The following is a 21,391-nucleotide window of genomic DNA, read 5'->3' as shown; positions in this document are numbered from 1 at the left end:
ATTTCTGCAACAACCACTAATGGCACTTTTAGAATTAGTGAAGTAGATGGAAAGTTGGCTTTCTTTATACAGTTGTTATGAGGATGCAGCCATATTTAATTTGGATATCATGGTGTAAACACAGGATTCTCCCCATATGTGAAAGCTGTATTCAGTGCTGCAATAGGGCAGCAGTCCACCCTGTTCTGGCCACGCTCCCTAAAACTGTGAGGTCATGATGTCACGCCTAAGGGTTGGGGCCGCTTGCTCCAGGAAGTAGAACGCAGCCTGCAGTGTCCACATGCTGCAGAGTGATTGCCTGGAACGCCCCTTGGATGATCCGGGTAGATGTGTAGTAGCGTTTTAGGCTCCAGGGTGCTGTTCCGAGCTGCTGCGGGGCAGCGATGGTGCCCCCCTCAGGGGTATGCGCTCTGTGCGGCACCACCACTCGCACATCCTTAGTTACGGTTCTTACTGTATTAAAATAAATATTGTTTCATGATGGCATGAAGGCATTCAGCAATATTTAGTCACTAGATGGCACTGTGCCTTTGAAGTCTATATGTCTATTGGAAGTCAATGATTGATACATAGCATTACCTCTAATGAGACCTCAATGTGACAACTTATCTACAGTATCTTTTACTACATATGCATTAAACAAATTTAGCTTTTATTTTAGCGCAATAAAGCAATAAATGTATGTTTTCAAATACATTTCTGCGTTGTCTGTATAAAATAAATAAATATATATATATATATATATTATATATATAGATATACACACACAATATAAATAGTATATACTGTATATTTATATATATATATATATATATATAGATAGATATATAATGTGTGTGTATGTGTGTAGATATAGTATACCTCTGTTCCTTTTTTTAACTTGATTAAATACTGTGTGAACCTGTGTACTGAGGAAACATTGAGGTCAACCAATATTTCCAGGCCCTCCTAAAATAGCTCACCGCTGTGATGTGCTGTGGAATGGCTTTGCAGCATAGCCTGGGCCACAAGAGAATATCTGCAGAATTCCGTAATACACTGAGAATACATTAACATTCACAGTGTAAATATAGCCCACAGCCGCTTCAGAAACTCTTGATGAACAAAGCTGGAAATCTGAATTCTGCGTCATGTTCTGAGTCTCCTTTTCAAATTAGATCTGGAACGTCACTAACTATCAGTGGTATTATTATAAAAACCCTATTGGTATTTTACACTGTTACCATAGAATCTGTGATTGTGTTATAATACATGAGTATGTGAATAGCTGTGTAAACGGGTGTGGTGCAAAATGTTGGAATTGCCGGAATGTTGACAATGTTGTGACAGTGTTGGCATAGCATCGTTTGTCCATTTACGCCCTAACCCTTGCCTAACCCTGTCGACATTCACAATGTTGACTTTATGACAATGTTGACACTGTGAATGCCAATATTTTGACGTTTGACATAATGTCAGTGTCGACATTCTGAATAAACAACAGTGAAAGACACCCTTATCACTAGCCATCATAGATGATGATAATTGCCACTGCGGACATACATCGGAGTTCCGTGAGCCGTATAGAAGCTCTAGTTTCTTATTACAGGACTACTCACATCTATATATTACAAGACGGAATGTTTGGGGAGATAGGAGTTTTAGTATGTGCTGTGTAAAAAGTACCAGGGTCATACTTAGCACACATTCCGACACCCTTATAGTCACCGTAGGAAAGGGCTGCAGAGAAACATGAAGAGTTAATATTTTATTTTCATTGAGCGTCGCTATGTAACCAATCCTTTGTACGGAGTCATTACATCAGAGTTATGGTACGTAGCAGACATTGACCACACTTCACTCTTTAGCAATGAGTTAATCAGTAACATTTGTGCATATGAAGTATATTGTCATCGTCTCCCACGTGTTACATAGAAACACTGACAAGTTAATTACATCTTTTGTGCCTTTGTTTATAAATATGTGACAGAGAGATGTTACCGGGGATTGGAAACATACAACTATCCCTTCATTTGGCTTATTTCACTTTCCTTTGTTTCCCCAGTTGATCACGCCTCATGCCATCCGCGTACAGACCCCACCCCGACACATCCCTGGAGTGGTGGAAGTAACATTATCCTACAAGTCCAAGCAGTTCTGCAAAGGGACGCCTGGGCGGTTCATCTACACAGGTGGGGCTATTGACGTGACGCAATTGTGCAGTCGTACCGTTATTCAGAATGTTGCCATTTATTTGTAGTTTTTAGCTGTTCCTGGTACTTTATTTGGTAATGTTGTACCAGTTTACGGGTATAGTTAAAGGGTATCTACATGATAGATAGACAGTGTTTAGGTTGATACTATAGTCGACTAGTTGACATGCATTAGGTCAACGGGTACAAAAGATTGACAGTGCTTAAGGTCAGCACACAAATGGCTGACACATTTTCTACTGGCATGACAATGTTTTCCCAACATTGGCTTGAGTTACTTTCCACGTAGACTACAATTGGTAATAGTTACTTTGCTCGAGCCCAGGTGGGTATACGTTTTTACTGATGATGGTCACATATTACCAAACATACAAGATTTGAGCCAAAAAAGACCATTTGTGTGTCGGCCATTGCCATGTTGTCGTTTTGTACCTGTTGACCTAATGCACATTTGGTGTTGACCTAAATACTGTAGATCTTCTGTACCACACTCAGTTAAAGTGGTCCCATTACCTACTCTCACAGGAGGCCACCATTTTGTGGGCTGAGACACTTAATGCCTCATGCCTCAATGATGTCACTAACTTCTAATGAAATGACCAGCTGGTGACTTATACACTTTAATAACCTTGAACATCTACCTGAGAGTTCTGCAAAGTGTAATGTTGTTACTTTTTTTTTTTTACTTTGGCCTGGATTCATCAAGCCTTGGAGAGTGATAAATAGCACGTGATAAATGACCAGCCAACCACCTCCTAACTGTCATTTTTTAAACACTGAATGTGACATGGAAGTTAGGAGCTGATTGGTTTGTACTTTATCACCGTGCTATTTATGACTCTCCAAGGCTTGATAAATGGGGGCCTTTTTTGCTAAAGTGTTAGTTTGTTATGTTCACAATATGACATGTTTATCACAAGTACAATAATTCAAACTGAACTTAATGTATCATCTCATAGACACATGTAATTCAAGACCTGTTGCATCGCCATACATCCTCTTTTGTAAGGTTGTCTTTTATTTATTGCACTTATAATTAGTAGATTATAGGTTACTAACTACTCCAGAAGTGTGAAGATTCCATATGAAACATTTTGCAGAGCATGACCTTAAAAGGTCCCTAAAATCGGATGTATTTTTACCTCTGTTCTGGCACCTTATTTCTTTCTTCTAGGTGTTTACACCAATGTCTTTCTGCTCACTTCAATGACTAGACCAACATTTATCTTACTATACCTCTAAACTACCTAAACCCTGGTGGTCTGAACACAAATGGAGCTTGAAATAGGAATCATTGATTCCTATGCTAATAGATGGTTTGTACACAAAGATGCTGGAAAAAGCATATGATGTAGTAAAGAAAAGGGATCATTTTGCATCCAGGATTCTCATGCACTTTCTGTAATGTCCATTTATATGAGACAGGAATCCGTTGTGACTGGCAGGGAATACTGGGTAGTTCCATAATAGCAGGTTCTCACGCTGAGCAGGAGAACCACTGCTTATCTCTGTATGCACTTGGGTGGTATTATGTCTTATTGTAATGTTTCCTCCAGTGTCTTGGATATTTCCGTGTAGCGTGTCTGTCTCTGTCTGTAGCGAGACTCGTTAGCAAGCACTTGTTCCATGAATGCCTCAGACTGCCCCTGGCTGTTCCACCTTAATAACTGATCAGCCAGGAAATAGAGATCAATCATAGAGGAACTAAGGCCAACACTAACATATTGACAAAAGCAAAGCCAATAACAGCCGATGCAGAAACTTCATTCATCATATGAGCGAGAGAGGAGATAGGAGAGAGCCCAACCATTGCCAGGAATTATCTGGGGGACGGATCTGAGATTCCTAAGTCACATCATTGGCATCTCAGCCACAATACTGCCCTGAGACTCCTCTTTATCACTGTACTGAGACTGAGTCTGTGGTTCATCACTAGCATGAAGATTGCATAGAAACGGTTCTTCCACGGCAAGATACTACTGCGCTGAGAGTAACCCTAAATTTATAGCACAGCACTGAGATTAACCATCAATTTACAGCACAGCACTAAGAGTAACCACTAATTTATAGCCTAGCACTAAGCATAACCACCAATTTATAGCTTAGCACTGAGAGTAACCCTCGATTTATAGCACAGCACTATGATTAACCACCAATTTATCATGCTGTCCCAAACTGAATCTTCATTTTATAGTATTGAACTAAGTGCAACCCCCAACTTTTAGCAATGCACTGATATTGCCATTCATTCAGACAACTAAACTGACACAGCTCAGTCTTAGTGCTGCACAATCAATGCCACAGAAGGACGTGACTTTATTGCACACTTTACAGACATTCTAGAATGTCACAGATACAGTACATTAATTACTATAAAAGCTATAATACTACTACTACTACTACTACTACTACTACTACTACTACTACTACTACTAATAATAATAATAATAATAATAATAATAATAATAATGTGTCATTTGCTCGAATTGAAGAGTTGAATGTGCTAGGTCAGAGATTCCTAAAACAATTTCAGGCCCTTGGTTTGATAAATATATTTCCCCTACCCATTGAGGCCATTGCTGAAAACAAATAATGAAACAAATCTATTGAAGCTTTTGGGTCAAATGTAATAGAGTGAGAGTTTCAAAAAGTGAGAGATTTGGTAAGGTTTTGCAGTTTTTTTTAAGGTGGCAATCATTTACACAGCAAGATCAACCTGGTTTAGCAATGTAAATGATTGCCACTTTAAAAAAACAAACTGAAAAAGCTTACCAAATCTCTCTCTTTCTGAAACTCTCACTCTATTACATTTGGCCCTTTATTTCATTAATAACATAAAAAATATCAATTCATAATTTTAATAATGTTATTAAAATCGTTATTCCATTTATAACACAAAAAGCAGTTGCTGACAATCCTCACTGACATTTAGCTGTTCTGATTTATACTGATCAGTGTAGTAGACGGGAACTGATGTAGATATATCAGTTCTATTCTGTGTACTCCTGGGATGTTACCGCTCAGTGTGGCCCGTAATCGGTAGGGAAAAGAGGTCCTGGCTAATGTAGAAGAAAAGAGGTTTCTGCCGCAACCTGTTACACATAGGGACCATCAGAGGGGTGGCAGGATCCATGTGCTGCTGCAATGTGCACATGCGCACTGAACAATATATTGCTTAATATATTGCTTAATGTGTACCCGGCCTTAAGGCTCATACACTCAGACTTAAAAGATGTGAAATATGAACAATGTGGAAGATGAGCAATTTCCCTTGAACTTTCTGACAAACGAGATTGAGTGTACACACTGAGCTTTTTTACAAACGATCTGAACGACGAACGATCTGCTCTGGTAGGATTGAGGAGATTGAGCTACATGCATGGAAGACTGACAACCTGCTTCCAAGACCACAGCGCATCGTTCATCATTTGCTGTGTACACAGTAGAACGATCTGAACGGTTTGATCATTCACAACCATCGTTATCGCTCATATCCTTGGAAAATATCTTCTAGTGTGTATGGGCCTTAACTCTCAGATAGATTGCTGTATTGGGACTGACTCTCAGGATTACCATTGTATTTTGATTGTTTCTTAAGTTGGGTTCACACTAGCCGATTTGTGTAGCCAGCGATATTGGCTGCGGCAGGCACCTGGTCGGGTGCCGGCATCGGCAAATGCATACACACTTGCCGATGCCAGCGTGAAGGGAGTGACGAGGGGGATCGGGGCCCTCGTTAATGAGGTCCACCCTTGCCTGGACTGTTCAGACGAGGGAGGGGGTCATTAACGATGCACGGGAGCGCAGGTCGTTAACGAAGTCCAATATCTTTAGTTCCACCTTGAAATCTAAAGATATTGGACAAGACTGCATGCACCTGGATGTGGGTGGATGCAGACACTGACGATATCGGTGACAATATTGTTCAGTATCTATGTCCGATATCGTGTCATTTGACGATGTCGCATATTATGCGCATCGTCAAATGTGTACCCAACCTAACACAAGAGATCTTCAGGTAGTCCTAATTATTCTTGAGGATACCATGAAAAGGAAAACACCCCCTGTTAGGTATCTATGAGGGCTGAGTTTGAGAAACACTGTCTAATACAAGTTAAACAATGAAAGCAATCATCCGATTGGTCGCTATGGTTTTGGGCAAATTGTTGCAGAGTGGGCCAAATTGTGTTCCGTTACCTACAGTCAGACATTGAGCACACATGACTGTCTCAGAGCTGACTTGCCAATGGTGTTAGAAAGGTTTAGTTGTTATCCCCTCATTTCTTATTTATTATTTTTACTAGGGACAGTTTAATTTTTTTCCACATGAATTAGAGCCTTAACCCGAATCCCCCCCCCCCCCTTCCCCATCCTTTAAAGTAATCAGAAAATTTATAGAGCAGTGGATAAAATAATAAAAAAAAGGTTGTAGGATATCGACCCCATGAAAATAATAACACGACTCATCTGTAGGAGGAAGAAAAATGAAGCAGTGAGGGTGTGTGTGTGTGGGGGGGGGGGGGGGTCTGGTGCGTGCTGCTGTGTGTATTGATCCAGAGGACAGAAGCTCACGCTCTTCTTCTCATTAGCTCTCTGGCTCCATGGTCTTGTTACATGGACACCGCAGCGCTCACAAGGAGGTGGAGAGGGGGGTGGGAGGAAGGATCACAGCCTCTGACCAAGAAATGGGAAACAGATCCGAAGCAGATATGGCAAAACTCACTGTCACCTTCCCGCTGTGACAGGACGGCTCCTTTTTCATCCTTCCTGACTTGACATAGGGGTAATTATACCACTGACATCCAAAAGGCGATTTCCCAAAGGATGAGGCCCCCTGGAGTATGTGTCCATCACTTTATAATAGATCTGGCCTTTATAGAAGGGTTAATGAATTACTGAAGTCTGGCACCAGTAAACTACACTTTAGAGCTCATTTAATAAAAAGGTGCTATTTCCACAAAGTTGTTATGACATGTAGCAGCCAATGAGATTATAGCGATCACTTTACTAACACAGTTTAGAACGTGAACACAAACTTTTGATTTGTTGTAACTTGTTAAACTGTAGGTTACATGACATGTCTATACATTGTGCCAGTTTTTGAGAGATACTAAAAGTGGAATGGATTACAATACTGTACATTCTTTCACACCCCACACTTGTCTACCTGGGGTGTATCAGTCTCCAGATCTGCTGTGGTAAATCTTTAGTAAGCTCTATAATTATTTCACTTTCCCCGTTTCAAATGTCATAAGCAACCCATTTGCATGTACAGCATAACGTGTGCAGCCCTCACTACCATATTGGAGAAAACGTTGTTTCTGTATACCATTATGGTCCCTACCCACTTGCCGACATTTCCTATTTGGACGTTGGTTGATTTCAATGATTAATGACCATCGTCCAAATTGGCTTGCTATGCAGAATGAGGGAAAACCAACGATGAACGACTGCGGGGACGCGCATCATTCATCGTTAGTGCATACACACTGAGCGATATGAACGATTTATCGTTCATTACTGAACGAGATTGTTCATATCGGTCGAACACATCGGCAAGTGTGTAGGGCCCTTTAGTTCTGTACTCACCAGCTGTTGTCAGGGTGTTAAGGCATTTGATTGGATAACCATGTTATCCAATTAGGTGCTCTCCTACACAATGACATACATGCTCGCTGTTAATTGTTCAGGATCTGTAGGGTACTTTGCATTGGAGATATGTATGTAGGTAAATGGAGCCCCTGGGAGTGTTTCGGACTTTATGTTAGGTATGTGCTATTTGCCGTCTCGATCCTTAATGTTAGATTTCTCCCCTCTAAGAACACGAGCAGCGCAAATCGTGGTTGTTCACCAAAAAATAAAAAGTTTTAACAAAAGCTTTTGTCCCACAGTTTCATCATTAAGCCTTTTTAACTCTGGAACATTTTATATACTTTTTGCTAGTTATTTCATTGTAAAGTGGCTTCAGCGAAATGCCATTTACTGCTCTTGCAGCTGAATCGAGACAGTTTATTAATTATATACATTGTATGAATAGGAAAATTCTTAATCAAAGTTTTGTGTCATATTTATGGGTATTGAGCCCATTTTAGTTTAGTTTTTCTAATTCTAACACGGTGTCATGTACGTTTCTTGCCTTGCCTGCTGGCGCAGTTTCATCGTTCTGCAGTGCTCACTGTATATATACAGTACCTCAGACACTTTGCTACCTGCTTCTGCTGGCTGTTTTATGCCTACAGCTATTGCCTGAAAATCTGCAGCTGTTTCCTAATCAGGCACTTTGGGGCCAATTCTCCTCTAATACCGGGGTTACAGTACTCACAAATCAGGACCGGTCTCGTGCATGTGTCAAAGACACAGCTGACGCTTCTTGTCGCAGGTTGAAAACTTAAAAAACCAAATTTGGTTCCTTTTCTAAACAAGCCACAAACCTCAATCTACACTTAACTTCCAAAATGTGAAATTTATGAGGAGAGAAAGCAATAAAACGGTTACAATCTGGCGTTTGGTCCCTGTCTGTCGGCTCCCAGCTGCCCCTTTTCTTCCAGAATGTGGCTGCCCTGAGTTTATTAAAGGTTTTACCACTTCTCACTTCTGCTTTCTGCTAAATGGCAGGGATAAAACATCTAACTGCCTGAAGAGTTGTCTGTGTCACAGCGTGTACATCTGTCTGTGGCATTCTGAGAAGATATAGGGACATATGTACGAAGAGACTTATATCAGTGCACTACTAGAAAATGGCTGCAATCTGCTAGATTTCTGCTGACTGCTGTTGTGCAGTAAAACTGTTCGTGCTGTTTAGCCTCTAGCCCCCTAGGTCCTGAAGCATTACCATCACTGTAAAGATGGAAAATACTTTTGTATGTATGCAGTACGTGTTGGCACAGAGGAAAGCAGAACGTAACTTAAGTTCCAAACACACAGATAATAGCCCGATTGGTTAATATAGTGCACCATGCAGCGATACAGCTTGCACCATAATTTTAAATATACATTTAAAGGGGTTCTCTCTCTCTCTCTCTCTCTCTCTCTCTATATATATATATATATAGAGAGAGAGAGAGAGAGAATTCCAAAAAAGACAGCGGCACTCGAGGGTTTGAAAAAGGAAAAATGTATTCAAAAGCGTTTACATGAAACCTACATTTGGCTAAATAGCCCCTTCTTTAGTGGTTTCCTCCCATTTTGATCAGAGCCATTCTGATCCGCCATCAGCGCAGCAGCAGGAGAGAAGATGTTTTGACATCTGATGTCTTCTCTGCCAGTATCCTTCTTCCCGAGACACTGATTACACTGTAATCAGTTACATGACATGGACAGTGACCAGATTGTACAGTGAGAGCACATTTACCACCATATCTTGGTATTGGGAAGAAGCAACCGGTGTGTGACCCCAGTGCTGTAACCAATGCACATCTTACTCACCACTGGTTAACTGATCCCATCCACGCAAGTTACTAGGACAAGGTGGAGAGTCGGCAACACATGATTTGATTGGCCAGTAGCTCCTGTGCAGTGAGCATGTACATTCCAGCGGACCCACCGCTTGCTCTCACCAGCCTGTACTGTTTGAAGCACAGTGGGCTGGCCCCCAGTACAGGCACTGCTAGAAGACCTGAAGGCCTTCATGGTAAGGGGGTAACTATAATTAACATATTTTAATACTGTACAGCAAGAATTAGAGGTAAAATATACTTTTATAGAAACTTAGTTTTGATTATTGTGTCATTTTTTTAAACCTCCAAATACTGTATTTCTTGTATTTATTGTTTGTACAGTTCAGTCCCATTTTACAAAACATCTCACTGAATTTTTAAATCAGTCTCCTAAATGCAGTGGTTTTCTCAGTACTCTGGGTATCTTGAATCACAGATATTAATGGCGTTTGCTGCTTAAATATGAAGGTGTATGTGTAAGGGGGAGAGCCAATCACAAGCGCACTGAGTGGTTCAGGAGCACACAAGTACATTTAGTGGCTTATTTATCAACGAGAGATAAAACTTGTTGTAAATGATAAAACTTGTTGCGTATGATAAATGGTGCTCCAGCCAATCAGCTCCCAACTGTCATTTTTCAAAGACATCATTCACAACGAGTTTTAACACTCATTGATAAATAAGCCCCTTAGGGGTCTATTTACTAAGCCTTGGATGGAGATAAAGTGGACGGAGATAAAGTAACAGCCAATCAGCTCCTAACTGCCATGTCACAGGCTGGGTTTGAAAAATGACAGTTAGGAGGTGATTGGCTGGTACTTTATCTCCGTGCACTTTATCTCCATCCAAGGCTTAAGGCCCGTACACACTGGTCGATATATCGTCCGTTCTCCTGAACGGCCGATATATCGCGGGACCGTCGGCCAGTGTGTACGGCCGATACGTCTGTGAACTCTGTCGTTCACAGACGTATCGCGTTGGCCGCGCAGCACAGCCAACGGCCAATATATCTACCGATATATTGGCGCGTCGCTGTGTGTGTACGACATGCTGCGGCGGCCGGCGGTGATTGACAGCTGAACTGGGCGGGCGTGTGTACACGCCCGCCCAGTTCATGACGTCAGTCCCCGACGGATCGGGCAGTGTGTATGCTGAACAGTAGCGGATCTTGCCACGAGCAAGCAGGACTTTTGCCCGGGGCGCCGCCTTCCGGAGGGCGCAGGGCGCCATCCGGAGGGCGCCGCACCCGGGCAAGATCCGCTGCTGCTGTGTGCCCCCCGCTGCCCACTGCCCCCCTGCTGCCGCTGGCCGCTGCCCCCCCGCTGCCGCTGTGAAGGGAATCTAGACGCGTACGCGTCTAGTTTCCCTTCGTGGAGAGGTCCTTTACTGTGCGGTGCGCGATGACGTCATCGCGCACCGCACATCATTTCAGTCTGTACAGGGGGCGTAAATGACCACGCCCCCTGTACGAAGCCATGCCCCCTATTGCCGCCCGGGGCGCACAGAGCGCCAGAACCGGCCCTGATGCTAAACACACTGCTCGATCCGTCCATAGATATATCTGCAGATCAATTGATCTGCAGATATATCTACTAGTGTGTACCCACCTTTAGTAAGTAGACCCCTTAGTTCCGTAGGTGATAGTGCAACTTTAAGTGAATACAGTGCTAAATATAGGAGCCACTTTCCTGTAGGACAACTAGTGCAGCAAACAGGGACAGTAGTTAGGGAAATTTGAACAATTGGCTCGACGTGACTTGTATTACCTACATATAATATATTAGTGTACTGTGACGATCATTTTGGCCTGTAATGCCCATATGTTACTGCAGTTCATACCAATCTATCCAATTAAGTAGTATTATACAAAGCAAAAGGCAGCCCAGTGAACTAGTTGTAGGAGACCGGACGTACTAATTGGCTTAGAAAGTAGTAAGTACGTGGGATTACCACCCAGTGTACAGTAAGTGGATAAACAGAAATGAGGTTCATGTGTTCTGAGAACAAAGCTGAAAACGATGGTTTAATGGGGGCTTGTCAGAGTGTATGAGAGCTGATTAGTAGGCCCCTAAATGAGGACCTGACTAGAGAAGAACAGCGCAGGCAGACACACAGACTTCCCCATTTATCCAGCTTGGTGCCAGAGTAGAGGGGTTAAGCAAGGTGTGCAGACAAGGAATTATACCCTCCATTACACGTCTCTCTAACATGCACCGCTGTGTATTCTCACCAGCACACAGACACTTTCAAAGGCCCAATATATTGTGTCAGCCTTCCACTTTAAACCTCAGAAGCATTACTTCTGATTATTTAGCTTTTAAGTGTCTGCTCTGTGCTTGGTTCTGGGGGAGATGAAATCCAGGAATCAGAAATCAATGCTAATATAATCAGGAAACAGTGGAAGATGCTTCCTCGTGTTACAGAGGCTCCAGCATCAGCAGTATATTTCACCAGGCCTGGAGGAGGGGTGGACAGCTGAGCCCATAGCTCACAGTCAGAGCTAGGAGAGTGGGAAGGTGGGGGTTAATGGGAAAATGCAGACTCTCCGTGTATCGGGAGACCTTATAATGTAACATAAAAAGCTACATATGTTGTATTAACGTTGTGTTTTTTTTTTACCTACTCTTCATGAGCACATTAGTGTAAAATAATGCACATTGCAAATTGACACTGAGGAGTTTTCACCCAGGTTCTGTCCAGTGATGACAATAGGCAGGATCACAGTGTTGCTGGAAGCACATGAAGGACCCATCACAATTGAACACGTTATTTCCCATTGACTAGAGTCTATAATATACAATATATCACTGATATGTGAATAGAATGCAGCATATCCTATGGCAAGTCATCCGTGATCCATCTAGTGTTCATTTAGTGTGTTCACATACCACGGGTACACAAAAGGGCACCTGGATAGGAGGCCATAGGCTATCTTTCACCTCTCATTGCAGCACTAACCTCCGCAAATTGCCCTCTAGCAGATGCCGAAGTTGCTCTATACGTACACCAGGCATACTGTCACTTGCTGCATGTCTGCCTTAGTGCCCCCTGTCCTCTGCAGACTCACCACCTACCACCACTGCTCCCGATGGTCACTGTTACTAAGTGCCCCTGTCATCCTGCAGTTGGAGAATTGTACTGCAATGGAAGCTCAAGGGGTGGCAAGCCTGGTGGTCACTGGATGCAGGTGGGACTACCATTAGAAATGTTTGGCTCCAGTACCCAGAAGGAGCATGGCCACATTGTGTGGACATGGCCAGAAATGTTTTACTAGCCCCATCCAAAGATGCTGTGCCACAGGAGGGGACATGGCTACACCATAATGATGTATACTTTGTACCATTGTAGCCACCCCCCTCACAGTGGCCCTGGATGCAGACATGGTGGGAGTCTTGGTGTAAAGCAGTCATGGGGAAAACACGTGCGGTGAGATGACTGTGAAGGAAGAAGCAACAGAAAGTAAAGGGCAGTGAGTTCTGTGGCAAATTAGCACAGACCGGTTGTTGTTGTTGCTCTTCAGTATGGCTGTGGGTAGTGGTGAGGTAAAGGGCAGTGACGTGCGGTGGGGTGAGGCAGGTGAGACAGAGTCTTTCCTGTCATACTTACGTTTAAACCAGAGCCATTTAGCTCACCGCACGTCCCTGGTATAGGGAGGGGGTTAGAGGTCACGTCTGTTGGGATTTCATGTAGGTGCTGCTAGGAGGATGATAATGCCCCATATCTCCTGCCCACCATAGGATATTTTCTTCCCATCTGTCTATTTATGTATAATTGGTCTATCTGGACTGTATACTTATGCACTTCTTATTAGAGGAAATTAAAAAAGAGAACCGTAATAATCAATAGAAATGCTTGTGTGCCTAAGGCCATAAATTGCATCATTTTTAATAACAAACTCTTAACAGCACCTGCTGCCTACTCCCAGGGAGTGAGGGGTAGAGTTAAACCTATATTCATAACAATGCGGCCTACTAATTCACTAGAAAGCAATGACACTAGTGCCTCAAACGTATCACACTGGTTCCAGGTAACAGAATCCAATCTCGTGGAACCAGTTCAGCTAACAGAATGGCTACATCCAGTGTCTGCGGGTGAGAGGGTCACAAAAAAGTGAAGGGACACTGATGCTTTTCCTGGAGAATATAGAAAGCGTAACGCAGAGTTAGTTCTCTCTAGGCTATTGGATTAGAAGATATTAGTACATAGGGACAGGTGAAAGTAAATGTCCTTGCAAGGAGAGCCTGCAAGGTTTTTCAGAAGTGGAGCTGCAGCCTAGGAATACATTTATTCTGTAGATAATCTTTCAGTGACTGCACCTTGCTGGGAGCCAGTAAACCATCACAAGCTTGTTACCCGCTCAGAACAGAGTAATATGTATTGTCGCTCAGCAATTGTGCTGCTGCAATTCACCCCCTCTCTGCCTGACAGTGTTTATCTAAAATACTTTCCCCGCCGAGTGTTCTGGTTTCAGCAAACCATGTCTTATTGGGCGACCTTTTCATTCCCAGTGAGAAGGGCTGAGCTCGTCAGATAAAAGCAACGAGGCAGAGAACAGGAGAAACGCAAGTTACAAAAATCGGAGCATGATTGAAAACAAGATGTGTTAAATCAATGCTCTTTATCACCTGCCTGTTTTCCGGCAATTGCTGCTCTCAGCTCATTCGGAGCACAAACGAGATGATAAAAGTAGTGTCAGGGAGCTCGCTGGGGTACGGAGAACGTAAACCTGTTTATCACACATGCTCCATGCATCTCCACTCATGTCCCTGATAACCAGCAATGTCACAACTCCCAGGCAGAATCGTGATGAACAATTACCAGTAACCAGAAGAACTGGGACCAGAGAGAGGAATGTGACCGAGCACTGGAGCTAGGCCTCGCAGAACAGACACACAGAGCCATAGATAGATAGATTAGATAGATAGATAGATAGATAGATAGATAGATAGATAGATAGATAGATAGATAGATAGATTAGATGTAGATATACAAATGTGACATAAATGTAACATAGATATAAGATAATAGTAAATAGAGAGATAAACAGATAGATGGTGAGATAAACAGATAGTAAGATAGGGATGCACATATTAATTATCAGACTCTTATCATGGCAATATGAAATAAAAATCACAACAATGTATTTTTAAAAAACACCCACTGGGACTGGGGCTCTGAAAGGAACTTGCCCATGCTGTGTAAGAAGGAAAGTAAATGGTAAATGCTGTGGTATGTCGCCTATAGGCTACAATAGCTAGCTATCAGGGCCAGGATCCAGAATGCTTCACATTTCACAGTTTGGTAATTTCCGCATTAAAGCAGCCCCCATAGAAACCTAATATGCAATTGAAAATAGGAGACCACAGCCTGCTGTGCTCCGCCCTACATACTATTTGGGAAACATATTATTTGTGGGCTCTCTCAGGTGTATCAGGGAATATCCCGCAACTATTCATTTATAAACAGGCCCCATAGTTAGGTAGATAGTGAGTAAGCAGGTAGTAAGACAGATAGTGACATAAATAGTAAGTTTGATAGTGGCTTATTTATTAAACAGTATTTGTGGGATATCTATGGGCTTCTATATCACAGATTCTTTAGGAGAGGTATCCGGCAAGGGATCCTTCTCGGACGGTCCCCACTGACACACGTGCAGTACAGGTTCAGGAGCTAAACCATGATGCAGAGTGATCGTGCAAACTATCTCTTTGCCGGGATGGGCTGTTGTTGGAGCCAGGGTTAGACTGGCCAACAGGTACAGGGGTAACCCCGGGGGAATCAAGTTCCAGACTGTGCACTTGAGTTATATATTATACATATGCTACCTTATACTGTAAAGTACTATGGTTTGTTTTCTACAGTGCATTGCTGTTATTAATCTGGTACATCATGCATGCACTAGCAGTATTTATTCTATATTTATCAAGGAACCCAGCCCATGCACTCACTAATGGTTAGGTAATCCAATGTGATGGCTGGTCACACCCCATATGAGACTGGCCACACCCCTAAAAACATAAGCCCCTACCACTGCATTTCCACCCGGTACGCCCCTCATGCATCAGTCCAGCACTGGTTGTAGCCTTTTCACAGCAATAGCTTTTTACTAAATTTCTGTGAAAATAATTATTTTTTCACGTTGTAAATTTATGTGTGAAAAATGTATCACATCCACATTAAACATTGTGATAAATAGGGCCGTATAGTGAGATAAACAGACACTGTAGCTGATTTACTGTATAATACAGTAAGATAGAATTGAGATAAACTGATGGACAAAGTGTTATTAGATAGAAAATTGATGCATTTTATATGAGACTGGTTGAGATAGATATTAGATAAATAGATAAATAGATAGAGCTAGTTAGATTGATATGCAATAAATTAATTGATAGGTAGATATCAGATTGGTAAATACAGATTGGTAGATGAGATAGGTAGTTAGATTTGACATAGTGAAATAGATAGATAGATAGATAGATAGATAGATAGATAGATAGATAGATAGATAAGATATCAAATATTGTAGATACATGCAGTGAGACAGATGGTTAGGTGTTCTAGCGATAGATAAAATCGAATCCCACTTTAAGTGGAAAACTATCGCTCAATTCCCAGCTCGGCAAGTACATTACCAGATAGATATACTCCCTATACACAGATTGCTGTGCTGTCGCATTTTATGACACAAAAGAGGTCCCAGATGATTGTTTATTGATCTCTCCAAAGACTCCTCTTCTTCCCCCGAGCATTGAGCTCACATGTCTGTGCTGTGTTCTCTGTGCGGGTTCTGAAACTTAGCAGCAGAACTTTTTTTCTGGAACAGGGAAGGGGGAGGCCGCATTCTTATTCTGCTAAAATTGTCTTGGAGTAAAAATGTTTTTTTTTTTTCACAGTTATCTTTCAGTTATCAAATGCCAACATAATCATCTACTTGGTTTTCTTTCTTTTTTTTTTTTTGTTATTGCTCCTATAGTTTTTGAAAGCAATAATGGCTCCAAAATGCGATTGTTTTTTCCTGAATCCCCAAAGTGACTTTACCAGCAATCAATGAAAAAAAAAGGAATACAATTTTCTATTTTGGAGGAGGAATAAAATAGAGAAACGGATCATGTTGTCTAGAGTGCAATGAAGAACCATGACAGTTTTAGAGAGAAATACATGTTTACTCATTTAGCTTAATTTATATGTCATAGGGGCCTGTTTATCTAATTAAAACACTTTCATTTCTTCTTTGGGAATATTTTAAAAGAATAGATAGTTACAAATAGAAAAATATATATATATATTTGAAAAAAAAATTATAGTAGAGCACTTTTTTTTATGCATGTGCTATCACCATCCAGAAATAGCAATATCGTAGGAGGGCAGCTGGCAGACCACCATAAATATATTGTAGCTAGCAAGCAGTTGCAGGAGAGCCTCAGCAACCGCTGCCACCTGCAGTGCCTTGGCTTCGGGGCTTGATAAATAGGCAGTAGCCCTAAGTTTTGGCCAACTCTGCCCAGAATTTAGGACTATACGCCATTGATAAATGTACCACACAGTGGACTTACCCGAGACAGGCTTATGGGATATTTTACCTACAGGGCAGATTTGTAGATCTGTAGGTTTGGCCAAATATCGAATTTAAGGGTCAGTAAATTGTATATAGCTTATATTTATGTTAAAATATAGATTACAATTTGACATCATTTTATCTATGTTTTGTACAACATTTTTACTTGCAATAACCAGGTCATTCCTGCTTTGATGTCATATTTGTTTGTTATATCTTTTAATGTTTAAGTGGCTTAACAATATGTTATTACGGACAGGTATCTCTTTTATGTATCCATTTAATTTATCACTGAGATTGAGTAATGTAAGGTTATAGGGCCATCCAATGCTGCCCCTGTAGTGTATCAGGTTGCCTATCACTGGTCTACATTGTCATTGTTTACTTGCTGAAATTGATGTCCATACTTCTTACTCATTGGTGAATCAGGACTTAAATATTGTTTGCACCTCAGTAGTGCAGTGACATTCGGTCAGTTTAGGCCATACTTGCCTACCTGACCCTCTCCATGAGGGAGAAAATGTTCTGTTCCTGGACTTTCCTGGTAATGTATGACTGCCATCACCTGTGGTGAGCTAGTTAATTGATAAGAAAGGTGTTTCACCACAGGTGATGGCAATCATACATTACCAGGAAAGTCCAGGAACAGAGCATTTTCACCCTCATGGATAGGGTCAGGTAGGCAAGTATGGGTTAGGCTGGAGTAGTAGGGCCTCACCTGCCATACTCCAGTACACTCCAGAGTTTATGCAATATAAATGATAAGAATAATACGAAGATATTTATAACGTTTAAACATAATCTTTGTATTATTCTAATCTTTTTATAGTCAAAACTCACCAACAAATCATATACAGTATGTGCGTGTGTGTGTTAATCTGCCTCTGATACTAGCCAGTGCCTCCCCAACCATTGACCTCACCACACCTCATTGCTGTACTAGTTATGTTGCCTGTTAGGCTAGTCAGAGCCGGCCCTAACCAATATGATGCCCTAGGCAAGATTTTGGCTGGTGCCCCCCTAGCACCACCGCTGGTTCCGCCTCTGACCTTGCACCTCTTTCCCAGCACCATCACCCCTCACCCATAGCAGTCCTTATTTTGGGGTTTGTACCCCCTATATTTTAAATAGGTACAGTTCGCACATTTGGCGCACAGCCCAAAAAGGGGTGTGATTTTGATGGCACAGGGCATGGCCACACAATAGTAACCCCAATTCCAATTACGCCACATAGTACTGCAACTTTATTCACATTTTATCATACAATAGTGTCCATAATTCATATTACATCCCACAGTAGTATCACTTTACCTTATAAACGTTACTCCTCACAGTAGAGCCCCTTATTCACATTACATCACACTGAATTGCTCCTTATTCACATTACACCACACCCTATTGCTCTTTATTCACATTAGATGAAACAGTAGTGTCCTTTCTATACGCAACGCCACATAGTAGAGCACCTTATACACATAATGCCACACATTAGTAATGCATTTATACACATAATTCCACACAGTAATGCCCCTTACACATATGAGACACATTATTAATGTCCTTATAAACATAATTCGCCTTAAACATTATGATAACCTTTATTAATGCCCTTTTACACATAATGTCCCTTACACATATGCCGAACATTATTAATGCCCTTATACACATAATGACATGTATAGTGCCCCCTACACATTTGCTGCACGTTATTAGTGCCCCTATACACATACTGACACACATACAGTAGTACCCTGTTACACATATGCCACACATTATTAATACCCTTATACACGTAATGACATGTATAGAGCCCCCTACACATTTGCTGCACATTATTAGTGCCCCTATACACATAATGACACACATACAGTAGTACCCTGTTACACATATGCTGCACATTATTAATGCCCGTATACACGTAATGACACACAGTGCCCCTTACACATATGTTGCACATTATTAATGCATTTTTACATGACACACATAATGCTCCTTACACATATTCCGAACACTACTGCACAACCAACCCACTCACATGCACACAGCACTCACACTGCCACTAACACTGTGACCTCTGCCTCTGCTTGGATACAGATGTGTCCTCACAAATCTTGCATCAATGCTAACGTCGGGCACCTTTTTTTATGAAAATGCATCTTATTTGCAATGCATTGGTATGTGGCTAGGATGCACAAGCAGCTTCTCCTGATTAAAATGATATGCTGCATGCCTATATACTGTGTGAGACTGTGGCTGTATCTGCATATGAAATGCTACACACAGAATATAGGCATGCCGCATATCATTTTAATCAGCAAAAGCTGCTGATGCCCCTAGGCATATCAAATGCCCTAGGCAATTGCCTAGTTTGCCTATAGCTATGGCCGGCTCTGAGGCTAGTCGTGCTGAACCCACTGAATTCTGCTTTGATTACCAGTTGCTGGCTCAGACTGTTTTGGATATTGTTGATCTCTTTCTCTTGGCCTAGACTTGTGTAATGAGTACTGTTCTCCCATCTGCCCAAGTGAAGAGATAACTGGCATGCTATTTGCTCTTTTTGTTGTCTTTTGCAAATGCAAAAGACAGCAACATAAGTTTGTTGCCTAGTGCATGTGCATCTGCCCACCTGTGCGCAGAACAGGTTCCGAGGCAGTGATGCAGTATGGGAGAAAGAAGGAAAAGACTTGACTCCAGTGCGGAAGGCAAGTAAGTAGACATAACGCCACTCCGGGCAAAGTCTCTCTCATGCCTATAAATTGCGGACCTGCACAGCCCCCATGGCAAGCAATGGGGGCTGCAAGTATATGAGAAGTGGAAAGAAAAGACAGAGAAAACTACTGTTTATCTGCACTTCTATGATTAGTATATATGGAGATACAAAATGTAATGCTTTCTCCAGCTAAAACTAGACATAGCCAACTGACTCCACATCATTAATGTGACTCTACATCAGTAATAAACACAGTCAAAGTATCGATTTTATGGCCTGAACCTGTATTCAACTTTCCATTTCATTAAGAATCAGTGACGTCACCGAGGCACTTCATGTCTCATGCCTCAGTTCTAGTGATCTGATAGACTACATTCAAGATGTGTGGGTGGTGAGTCCACTTTAAGGCCTGCAACCAATTAAAGCTCAATTATGTTGTATGTGATGCCGTAGTGCATGTTTCAAATACATTTTGTGTAAAGAAAAAAAAGAAAGTTTGCCCAAGTTCCTAGTACTTATCTTGATGGCTGTGAATTCGCAGATGTAATTATTGGCTTTTTACTCACCTATCTGAAGTATTGTATTCTGTAAATGGATTTGTGGCCACTTTACCAAAGACGTTCTATTTTTTCTCTTTCTTTCTTGCTTTCTTGATTTTTTTTTTCCTATTTAACTCTTTTTTTCTTTTCCTTTTTCCTTTTTACATACGAAAGTATGAGCTGTCAATCAAGAGTCTTTAAGGATTATTTCTTTCGCAGAAATGATTGATCGCCATTTAGATTTTCAAGTTGACAAGTTAAAGGATTTTATTGGTGTAATTATGCTCATGCACTCAGTCTCTTTCAATTTAAATGTCCTTTTAAAAATCCGGAGGATTCTATACCTGTCTATGGAGAGGGGGCAGTGAGATATTACAACGCCTTCCATTACCGCGGGGTCAATTAGAATTTCACACAATTTCTCTAATAATCTTTTTTTACGTTCTAGGGAACAGAATTCATTGAAGTGCTTGGTTTTTTTTTAATAGATGGACACATTCAGGGAGAGAGATAGTAAGTGCCAATCCTCAGAATCATGTTTAAAAGTAGAAGAGACAAATGATATATTATCAGCTGTCAGTGACAGGAATCCCTCTTCATACCAATAGAGGCAACAAGGACTCTTAAGTTCAAAGCTCCCTACATTGTCCTAAAGAAACAGTACTCTATCCTCTCTAAACAAAGACTGAGATCAGATGACATGCCCTTTACTTCTAAGGGGGGTATTCAATTCAAGTCCGAACTGCCGTCTTGTCGGATAGTGTTCGGACCTATTCAATTTGTCTACCGTTTTTCAATTCCGGCTTCTCGGAAAACACGTGGATCGGCAGATTAGCCACGGATCCACATGTTTTGTTGGATTTGCGGCCAAATTTGACAGGTTTTAGCCCTATTTCCGACAATGTCAATCCGACTTTAAAAAAAATTGAATTATCATTGTCGGGAATGGACAAATC

The 21,391-nt window shown here is 41.6% G+C and overlaps 1 protein-coding gene across 3 annotated transcripts in view; it reads left to right on the top strand.

Annotated features, from left to right (window-relative positions):
- The window catches only part of EBF1 (EBF transcription factor 1), a 449,014-nt gene that overhangs the window by 384,035 nt on the left and 43,588 nt on the right, over window positions 1-21,391 (top strand). For all 3 annotated transcript variants that reach the window (XM_063928403.1, XM_063928404.1, XM_063928402.1), the window contains exon 10: window positions 2,045-2,171. In XM_063928403.1, coding sequence (XP_063784473.1) covers window positions 2,045-2,171 — 127 coding nt within the window. The remainder of the gene's footprint in view (window positions 1-2,044; window positions 2,172-21,391) is intronic.

This window comes from Pseudophryne corroboree, chromosome 6 (genome assembly GCF_028390025.1).
Source record: "Pseudophryne corroboree isolate aPseCor3 chromosome 6, aPseCor3.hap2, whole genome shotgun sequence".
Taxonomy (NCBI): Eukaryota; Metazoa; Chordata; class Amphibia; order Anura; family Myobatrachidae; genus Pseudophryne; species Pseudophryne corroboree.
Note: the sequence above shows the minus strand (reverse complement) of the source record. Positions and strands in the feature narration are given on the sequence as shown.